Source organism: Chelon labrosus (assembly GCF_963514085.1).
Source record: "Chelon labrosus genome assembly, chromosome: 24".
Classification (NCBI taxonomy): domain Eukaryota; kingdom Metazoa; phylum Chordata; class Actinopteri; order Mugiliformes; family Mugilidae; genus Chelon; species Chelon labrosus.
This window is the reverse complement of record NC_140357.1, coordinates 4,214,080-4,224,777: the sequence shown is the minus strand read 5'-3', so window position 1 is coordinate 4,224,777 and position 10,698 is coordinate 4,214,080. Positions and strand designations below refer to the sequence as shown.

The window sequence follows — 10,698 nt, the reverse complement described above, 5'->3', positions numbered from 1 at the left end:
GGACACTCGGTTTTGGCCCGCGAGCCGTATGTTTGACACCCCTGGGTTCCTATGCCAAAATCTTGCTGCTCATGCCGCATCCAAGTTTGCTTTCCCACTCATTCGTGAAGACTTGTGTGTGCACAACTGCTCTCTGCACACTGTTTCAGAGAAAGCGCTCTCTCTTGCCTGTGCGTCCGGTTTTAGGTCTCTGCGTGCAACCGCTGACGCACAGCAAACAGGAGGACGCCAGGCTGCACTATTTGGGGCCATGGGCTAAATAAACTGCCATTTGCATGTTCTCTACTTGCAGGGGGACAACTTTTTTTTTGGATATGAATAAATTCAGGCCTACATTTCCAGAAATGAAAATAAAGCGAAACTGTGCTCGAAAGTTTCAGCGCTCCCACTTGATGCTCATTAGATATTCCTCAGCGTGACTTCCAGGTGACGATGATGCTGCTGCTGCTGCTGCTGCTGCCTCAGTGGGCGGAGGCTCCGCTCCTGTTAAGAGGCTGGCGGACCGCGCAGCCAGACGCAGCGTGGAGCGCGAACCGGTCCGCTGGTTAACTTTACGCATCAACCTGGGAGGCGACTTGGAAGGAAACATCGGGTAAGTCAGGTCTTAATTACCGATTAAAGTCTTAGAAAACCGCAAATGGGCATTGCCAGCTTAATGAGCAGAACAGGGAAGCAAAGAAATGAAAAGGAAGTCGCTCAAATTCAAAGGAAAAGCATTTCAAGCAATAATACCACAATCGTGGGATAAAAGAGCAAGTCAGAAGACCTTCCTACAGCCTGTCCTGCAGAATATTATGCTTTATATTAAGGCTTTAAAATATTACCTGACTTTGGGGTACGTGTATTGTTCAGCAGCAACAGGAGACTTTTCAAATTTGCTTCAAATAAATAGTGTACTTTACTGCCGTCCTGTTAAATAAATTGTGAAATAATCTAAAGTACTCAGGCGCTGGAAGTAGAAGACCTGTCACTCGACATTCCCTTCAAGTTTACTTTGAACTGATGACTATAATTCAATATTGACTCAATTGCAGAAAGCATCAGGGGTAGACTATGCAGCTTCACGTATAGTCCTCTGTTGTTGCTGCTGTTCCCAGACATCTAACTTTCCAATAAAACAAAGTGAAGCTGCGTGGAGAGACTTTTCCGAAGAGATCCAACTGCAAGTTGTCCTCCACAGGCCAAAGCACTCTGCTCAGCAGTTAGCTCTGGAAACAGACACAAACACCAGCCCCGATGCAGGACCGTCATACTACAGTCCTGTGTTGTGGCTAGTGATAGCAGTGCTCACAAAAAAAGAAATACAGTTACTAGAGAGCAGCTGAGATAACTGCGCAGCCTTTCATCCCCACTTTTAAGAATCTGGTATTAACCACTTCCTCATAGCGTAAACCAGTAGATTATCTTCAGATCCTCCGTGCCTGGAGAACACACAGTCTTGGCAAACACCTTGACAGAAATGGTTAAGTACTGAAACCTGCACCGCTCCTCTTAGAGTCAACATAAAAAGTGTGTCTGCTATTCACAGGAAAGAAAGAAGCAGGATTTTTTTCTCGGTTTAGCCATCCTCAGCTGCACTGCAAATCAGTTTTAGTCTGTTGTTGTCGTCTTATCCATAACTTTTACTGGTAGCAACATGTTTGGTGTCACTTTAGTCATCAGCTTTTTTCTGTGTGTGTGTTTGTTTGTTGCAGGATGCTGCTAAACTTTTTTTCCCTTGGGGAAAAACCAAACGAAACCAAACAACAAGGCACCGTCATTGTGTGAGATGCCAAACCACAGCGTGCTTTTATTCTCACATCTGAGGTCAACTGCTTTAAACTTTAAGTGATTTTCATAGAATCAGAGTTTCAAAGAAGACTTCCCCCCACATATAGTATGCAGATGAGTGTATGTGACTCATTTGCTGCCCACTGACTGGCAAATCTTCCTTAGATCTCACTAAAAGTCGGTGGAAACTTTATTCTCCACTTTTATTTCATAGGAAACACAGTGCAAAGAGAGCGCACAGGTTTGTTCAGTTTTGGAAACCTACTAAAGTCTTCAATCATGGCCACTATGGAAGCAGTAGATATCATCGTTGTAGCGGTGTACTTCATCCTGGTGCTCGCAATCGGCTTCCTGGCAATGTGGAAAGCTAATCGGAGCACGGTGAGCGGCTACTTCCTCGCCGGCCGCTCCATGAACTGGGCAACCGTTGGAGCGTCTCTCTTTGTCAGCAACATAGGGAGTGAGCATTTCATAGGTCTGGCTGGTTCAGGAGCTGCCAGCGGGTTCAGCGTGGCTGCGTGGGAGTTCAATGCTCTGTTACTGCTCCAGCTGTTAGGCTGGATGTTCATCCCTGTTTATATTAACTCTGGAGTCTACACGATGCCGGAGTACCTGTCCAAACGATTCGGAGGGAGGCGACTGAAAGTCTATTTTGCTGCTTTGTCTCTCATCCTTTACATCTTCACCAAGTTGTCTGTGGATCTCTATTCTGGAGCCTTGTTCATCAAGGAATCCTTGGGGTGGAACCTGTATGTCTCCGTCATCCTCCTCATCGCCATGACAGCCTTGCTGACGGTCACTGGAGGACTGGTCGCCGTCATCTACACAGACACTGTCCAGGCATTCCTCATGATCGCCGGAGCCCTCTGTCTTACAGGCATCAGCCTCTTCAAAGTGGGAGGGCTTGAAGGTTGTTGTTTTTGTTGTGCTTTTCATTTATAAATTTGTACCATTTTACTGTGCTAAACCATGTCTTGTCGTGCCACGTTAAGGAGTGAGGACCAAGTACATGCAGGCTACTCCAAACGTCACTGCCATCATGCTGTCTTTCAACCTGACTGTTTCTGATTCCTGCCGCCAACACCTTTACCCAAAGCCAGATGCGCTGAAGATCCTTCGAGGTCCGAGGGATCCAGACCTTCCTTGGCCTGGTTTTTTACTGGGCCAGACTCCGGCTTCTATATGGTACTAGTTTTTCCCTTTAGACTGATGTCATACTCTCTTCAGCGTACTTTCTCATCTAGACCCAGACCTACACCAAAGCACATCATTCAAAACCATAAATTCAAAGCTTACTGTGGCAAAATAAGCCAACAAAGTCAGTCGATTAATCCTCCGGGAACCATGAACTGTACAAAAGCTTGCTAAACGAAACATCAGGGAATCGGTTAAATAGGCTTCATCTATCGGTGTCCATGTCTGTGCTAAATTCCATGGCAATCCATTCAGTAGTTGTTGAGATATTTCACCAGTAATGGTCCGAGAGCTAGCTTTCGAAGTCACTACAAGTAGCTCAGGTAATGGAGAGTAAACCATCATCTTTGTCAGCCTAATATTCTTTTGTAGCAGACTGGATGCTAACTGTAATCCCTCTTTGTGTGTTCTCAGGTACTGGTGCGCAGATCAAGTGATTGTACAGAGAGTTCTGGCAGCGAAGAATATTGCTCATGCCAAAGGTTCTACCCTCATGGCCGGCTTCCTCAAAATCCTCCCGATGTTTGTCATTGTCATCCCAGGTAGAGCAATTAGTTTCCTTCTGACTTAAACCTAAATTACTAACTGTAAAGTTGCCTGATGTGTATTTCCCAATGATTCCAGGAATGATTGCCAGGATCTCCTTCGCTGACGAGTTGGTATGTATCAGTCCAGAGCACTGCATGAAAGTGTGCGAATCTGCAGCTGGCTGCAGCAATGTGGCTTACCCCCGGCTCGTCATGTCAGTGATGCCGGTCGGTCTCCGCGGGTTGATGATGGCCGTCATGATTGCAGCTCTAATGAGCGACCTGGACTCTATCTTCAATTCAGCCAGCACCATATTCACACTGGATATATACAACATGATACGAAAGCAGGTGTCGCCCAAAGAGCTGGTGATAGTAGGCAGACTCTTTGTTGTTTTCATGGTGATCATCAGCATTGCCTGGGTGCCGGTAATCATTAAAATGCAGGGAGGCCAAATGTTCTATTACATCCAAGAGGTGTCAGGTTATCTAACTCCGCCTATAGCCGCTCTCTTCTTGCTTGGTGTCCTGTGGTATCGCTGTAATGAGAAAGGTGCCTTTTGGGGCGGGATGACAGGGTTTTTACTTGGAGCACTTCGTTTGATCTTGGCGTTCGTTTACCGCGAACCGCTCTGCGATCAGCCTGACGAGAGGCCGTCTTTCATCAAAGATGTCCATTTCATGTATGTGGCAGCCATCTTGTTTTGGGTATCGGCTTTTGTGACTGTCGTTGTGAGCCTCTGCACCACTCCACCCAGCGAAGAACAAATCAGAACGACAACTCTGTGGGGGTTAAACAAGAGAAAGAAGCTGAGATGCCAGGAAACCCACAATGCTGGGGAAGACATACATTCTTTGAAGCCTCTAACCAATGCAACCTTAACTGGAAATGGTGTCATTGGTGAAGAAAAGATTTGTCACAGCCACCAAAACAAGGTCACTGGTGCTGAGGCTAATCATGAAAATGGTCAATCAAGCAATGGTAACACTATCACAGTCTGTGATTTAGAAACCCATCATCCAATCCAGAATGGTTGCCATCCGTTGATTTCCGACCCCCAAATTGTAGAAGAGGGAGAAGGAAGAGGGGAGCGGGAAGAGGAATGCTGTCTTGGAGGAGGAGTAGGAGGAGGACTGGATGGTGGATGCTGTACGAAAGTTTTAGACTGGTTTTGTGGCTTCGAGGAGAACCCATCCAAAGCTCAGGTCATTACAGCTGAGGAACAGGAGAAGATTGTGGATGAGCTTCTCCACGAATCTCCAGCAACCAGAATCCTGCTAAACATAGGACTGGTGGTGATTTGCTGTGTCGGAGTCTTTCTCTTCGTCTATTTCTCCTTATAGGCACAGTTAACTCAAAGCAGTGGACCAAATTTGTCCTTCACTCATTCAAAACTGGTGCTTCTATGACAACATTCAGTAAAAACTTAAATTCAAAAAGGTTTCGCACATATACACTATATTACCAAAAGTATTCGCTCACCTGCCTTTACTCATTCTATGAACTGAAGTGCCATCCCATTCCTAACTCATAGAATTCAATATGATGTCGGTCCACCTTTTGCAGCTATTACAGCTTCAACTCTTCTGGGAAGACTGTCCACAAGGTTGAGGAGAGTGTTTATAGGAATTTTTGACCATTCTTCCAAAAGCGCATTGGTGAGGTCACACACTGATGTTGGTCGAGAAGGCCTGGCTCTCAGTCTCCGCTCTAATTCATCCCAAAGGTGTTCTATCAGGTTCAGGTCAGGACTCTGTGCAGGCCAGTCAAGTTCATCCACACCAGACTCTGTCATCCACGTCTTTATGGACCTTGCTTTGTGCACTGGTGCACAGTCATGTTGGAAGAGGAAGGGGCCCGCTCCAAACTGTTCCCACAAGGTTGGGAGCATGGAATTGTCCAAAATGTTTTGGTATCCTGAAGCATTCAATGTTCCTTTCACTGGAACTAAGGGGCCAAGCCCAGCTCCTGAAAAACAACCCCATACCATAATTCCTCCTCCACCAAATTTCACAGTTGGCACAATGCAATCTGAAATGTACCGTTCTCCTGGCAACCTCCAAACCCAGACTCGTCCATCAGATTGCCAGATGGAAAAGCGTGATTCATCACTCCAGAGAACGCGTCTCCACTGCTCTAGAGGCCAGTGGCGGCGTGCTTTACACCATTGCATCCGACGCCTTGCATTGCACTTGGTGATGTGTGGCTTGGCTGCAGCTGCTCGGCCATGGAAACCCATTCCATGAAGCTCTCTGCGTACTGTACTTGGGCTAATCTGAAGGTCACATGAAGTTTGTAGCTCTGTAGCAATTGACTGTGCAGAAAGTCGGCGACCTCTTTGCACTATGCGCTTCAGCATCCGCTGACCCCTCTCCGTCACTTTACGTGGCCTACCACTTCGTGGCTGAGTTGCTGTTTTTCCCAAACGCTTCCATTTTGTTATAATAGAGCTGACAGTTGACTGTGGAATATTTAGGAGCGAGGAAATTTCACGACTGGATTTGTTGCACAAGTGGCATCCTATGACAGTTCCACGCTGGAATTCACTGAGCTCCTGAGAGCGGCCCATTCTTTCACAAATGTCTTGTTTCACAGTCTGCATGCCTGAGTGCTTGAATTTATACACCTGGGGCCAGGCCAAGTGATTAGAACACCTGATTCTGATCATTTGAATGGGTGAGCGAATACTTTTGGTAATATAGTGTATATTTCCCTGCAAGAAATGCTGCAAGTCAGCATACAGCAATTAGGCTTATGGGGGACTCCTTGGAGCCCCTGGTACAGGGCGCGGTCCACAGATCCCTGCCTTTTAGAAGATAAGTGCAAATGTTTGGTGGTGATGATACAACACCACAAATTGGAGTCATGGTGGTGGCCGTTGATTACATTCAACAATAATTAGGACAAATGAAAAAAAAAAAAAAACCCACACCAACAATAATCTGTTGTGGTTAAACATGCACTTCATCAACATTCATAAGCCATCACCATTCATCTGTTTAGCCTAGAAAGTCAGAAAGTCTGGCCTGCAGTTTAGGGCTGGCTAGCTAGCGATCAACTCAGGCAGGAGTTAGTGCTTTCACAATGGGAGCAAGTATTCTATGTGTATTTACCATATATAATGTGTAGTCTATGGGATGAGCTTGCAATGCTTTAACCCAAATAATTTGAAATCTTTCTGGAAATAATTCTCATGCTGAAGAGAATTAGTTTTCCGTTGTCTCTAATTTCCCACCAATTTAGAGACAGACTTCAATTCAGACAACCACCACGTTGATTCTACACTGTGTGAATTGATGGAGAATGCACTTTCAAGAGTTTATGTGGCAACGCTGCCAAGTGAAACTAGTTTGTTTCTGTTTTGTCCTGTTTTGTGTCACTGCAAGTTGTATGTTTGTGGACTGTATCCCTTCAAGGTACTGTACAACTACTTAATACCACTGTGTAAAACACAACACAGCTTGCTTTACACTGTTTGGGTGAAGGTTTCAGAGGAACAAGACCAGAGGAACTGGTCTTTATTGAAGTCCTTGTACATGAATAAAGTGGTGTTTTTCCTTTTAGGCTACATGACAAAAAAAATCACGTCACTTGTTAGAATATAGAAAAACAGGAGAAGAAACATACATTTGTGTAGGTTTGACCCACCATAACTAGCCGTAAGCTAATAAAGTAATAAATCAATGTGCGGTTATTTAATACACCTTTATTTTTTACACCATATGATCATTAAGTATAGTTTTTACACACTTTATAAGTAAGACTACACACTCATTTTTCTGTGAATCTGTAAATTAGCTGCCAACATATTTTTATGCTTCAAAGCTAAAGCTAATATTTCCTCCAACAGTTTTAGCACTGTATGCTAACATGTTAGCATGTAACGAAGGTAAAGCTGCCACATGCAGTCCACAATTAAACCATGTCCAATAGTTTTAAATTAACAACTGAATTTATGTGACATGTTCTTTTGTTGTGTAGCCTCAAGCTATAATACAGTTTCCCAATGGGGATGTGTTATCATGAGATGACAATTCATAGTGAATGTGAATTTAATTGAGATTTACTGTGAATTTGCCTTTTATCTTTAATGGAAATATGTAAATAATTTTATTTAGTCTTTCTTCTCAGTCCTTTGTGCTATATTAGGAAACCATCAAACCCTCAAACCCTTCAAAGTTGCATTTAATGAAATGCTCTCTTTTTGATTATTTTTTTTTTTATTACACTTATTGTCAAACTTTAAATGTGTCATGCACACAAATTATTTTTTATGGTTGATTACAAATGTTAAAGGCAGGATTTTTGAATATTTTCCACACTGTTAAAGCCCTTCCTTGTTTGATCCAGGCCATTTAATTGTATTCATGTATTTTTTTTAACTTTGCACAGAATAAAACTTATTCCAGAGAGGGAGCTTTAAGGGAACGAGCCAGATTCACTTTTAAAAGACAGTATTCTCACTGTTACGTGAGGATTTATCAGGATAAGTAAAGGTGCAGGTTCCAGGTTGCTTCAGCTGTACGAAGTACTTACAAGCTGTGCTGCACAATAAAAATCACAATGAGTTTCCTTTCATCCTGTGTCATTCCAGTGATATATTGCACCTAAATTTCACCGAAGATGTCATTAGAGATCAGAAATATTTTCTTGCTCACAAATTTTCAAATGAGTCAACTGTCCTCATGACCCTTAAAGGCCTGTGCCAGGATCTGAACATGAGGGTTGTTGTATGCTAACAGTGCGTGGTGCCTAGAAACTAGACACTTTGCAGGGTTTCACTGACCTGATGGGCTTGACGGAGAATGAAAAAGTTTCTTTACTGTGACTGTTGTTCTGTAAGGGGGCACATCTAGGAGCAATCGCAGCTGGTTTACAGCCTCTATAAAAATGCCCAGTCCTGTCTTTTCGGTCTCTCTTCCACTATTGTTAAAACTTACATGGGCTTAAAATTGACTTGACTCAGACATAACCATAGTCAGCGGCTATGTATTCTACTAATTAGACTAATGGTCCAGTCAGAACAGAAATGCCTCATGCAACCACCTCGATTGGTGCAGTCTGGCTCAATCCAGCAAAATTGGAAACAACTTTCATTTGGATTTAAGAAGGTTGGTGTAATGTGTTGTTGATTAGCACCTAATAACCATGTGGATGCTCTATCCAATTGTTTCTAGGTGGATAGAATACAGGTTTTTACATGAGGTGACAAATTAGTTGCAGGGACACGAACATGAATGTAGCAAAACAAGTTGTAAATTCGTAAAGATGAAGCAAGAACTGATGTGAACAGCACTATGAAAGAGACGTGCTAATTGTAATCAACATCTATAATAGCTGGAGTCTCTGATTTTGAGATGTAAATAGTTTAGTGACTCCCTAACTTTTATTTTACTGTCATTATAATTTTTTTTTTACGGCCAAGTCTCCAGAAATATTGAATGGATTAGCATGTTAGCATGAACTCTCAACCCTTAAAGAACGAACTGTAATTTTGGAGATCCTCCTAACTATCTACCACCTGCAAAGCTAAGGACATCCCATCAGCCGCAGCTGTCCTCAGCAGACGTTGACGTGCAAGTAACACTCCTGCTAATCAGCAGTATGTTAGGGACACTGCTGTAAACTCTTGAGTATTTTTACAGAAGTGACATACTTGCAATTTACAGGCCACATACTACCCATTGGCTTTTACAACATGCAGTATATGAAGCTCACTACTGGAAAAGCAAACCTTCGCGAGTAAAAGCCCGAAGGCAGCAACGAACCACCAGGTATGTGAAGCAGACTCCACAGACCCTATTAAAAGCCACGACAACAAGCCAGCGTGCCACCGCTCAGTTCAAGATTACATTAACAACAGCCTCTGCTGCAGTGGAAAGTTACTGGCTGGAAGCGGAAAGTTACTGGGTAGTTCACGCACAAGCTGTTCTACTCAAGCTTTGAAAAAAAGAAGAAAGACATTTCTTCTTCTTCCATGTCTTGAGGTTCACAATCTTACTCTTCTAGCTGCTGTATGGTTTATCTCTTGCCAGAGTAAATTGTAATCATCATGTGCACGGGTACTCTAGTTGTGTATGTCTAAACACTAAAGAACAGAAGTACACTGCGGTTTATTAAAGGTTTGCTTATGCTGTCGGTGTAATGAGGTTGAAGATGTTTCCAAAACCAATGGTCAATATGTCCATATAAACAAAAGTGGAATGGTGAACAGCGCAAAGGTGACCTGCATAAATATTAACGAGCTCCTCAACAGCAGTGCATTCACATCCTGTGTATGTGTGGGGGTCTAAAATCAGCAACCGTACGGGAACTCGCTTCAAACCACAGTAAATGTCAATATGAGTGTGTGGATTCACTATTTCCTTTTTCATTTGTGTTTTAAAACCTACAACTTGCTCGGAATTTATGTGGTGGTTTTTTCGCCGGCCACCGACCGTGACCAATGTGGCAAGCCGGTAGGCGGCGCAAATGGCAGCAAAGGACAAGGGCAGCGCGGCTTCCAGGACAACTGCGCAAATGAAAGGGTCAGAGTGTGGGTTGGGTGGGGGCTGGGTTTCAGCCAAACCACCACCTGTGCACAGGATGTTCCCCTTCACCTTCGCAGACGACACGTCTTGTGAGTTCATCAGGCAACGTCTGATCAGGGGGCCTTTCCTCATGGTATTGAGGGGTTTTAGTGGCACAAATGTAGGCCTCAAGTCTAATTGGATGCTACAATATTGCATAGTTTTTGGTTTTCTGTACTATAAGGTGTGTTTTTTGACTTGAATAAAGGCAATGTTATTTCTTATTGGCCTAGCATTTTCTTATGCTTTTTCTTATTGGCCTTTCAACGTCTGATAAAAAAAATGGTTTGTACTGTACGTGACAGTTCAGCACCCGTGTACGTCCTTCACGTTCTTCATAAAGAATGAAAGTCTTTTCCCCCCACAAAGGTTAATTGGTAGTCGTCCAAATGTGCTGTTGGCATGGGTGTGTGTGCATGACAGGTGTGCTTTAAACTGTCAGAAATGAATGTTGCGTACGTGCAAGCTAAGACACAAGAATAGACGAATAGACGACGGAGGCTTTAGTGTTTACATACTTGCTGGGCTTGTGGGCTTTTTCTTCTGTTCTCCCGTAATCATGAGTCATAGATCGGTTACTTGAAAAACACATAATATGTTAATGCAGGTGTAGTCTCACTCAGTAGATGTGGGCTGT

The 10,698-nt window shown here is 43.6% G+C and overlaps 1 protein-coding gene across 2 annotated transcripts; it reads left to right on the top strand.

The window, feature by feature from the left end:
* The first annotated feature begins 340 nt into the window (after positions 1-340).
* On the top strand, positions 341-6,198 carry LOC311509002 (sodium/myo-inositol cotransporter-like). Of its 2 annotated transcripts, XM_084574012.1 has the most exons (5): positions 341-592; positions 1,695-2,680; positions 2,763-2,955; positions 3,379-3,506; positions 3,589-6,198. In XM_084574012.1, the coding sequence occupies exons 2-5, from the start codon at positions 2,050-2,052 to the stop codon at positions 4,833-4,835; spliced, it is 2,199 nt and encodes a 732-aa protein (XP_084430138.1). In that variant the 5' UTR covers positions 341-592; positions 1,695-2,049; the 3' UTR covers positions 4,836-6,198. The 2 variants fall into 2 exon arrangements, with proteins under 2 accessions (XP_084430138.1, XP_084430139.1); XM_084574013.1 differs by having other exon boundaries at positions 341-2,680.
* The last annotated feature ends 4,500 nt before the right edge of the window (positions 6,199-10,698 follow it).

What these genes read in the sequence shown, in the direction of transcription:
- LOC311509002 (XM_084574012.1), top strand. Translation starts at nt 2,050, where the DNA reads ATGGCCACTATGGAAGCAGTAGATATCATCGTTGTAGCGGTGTACTTC. An exon ending in CAGACTCCGGCTTCTATATG is followed by an intron (nt 2,956 to 3,378) that starts GTACTAGTTTTT and finishes GTGTGTTCTCAG; the next exon opens with GTACTGGTGCGCAGATCAAG. An exon ending in GTTTGTCATTGTCATCCCAG is followed by an intron (nt 3,507 to 3,588) that starts GTAGAGCAATTA and finishes CAATGATTCCAG; the next exon opens with GAATGATTGCCAGGATCTCC.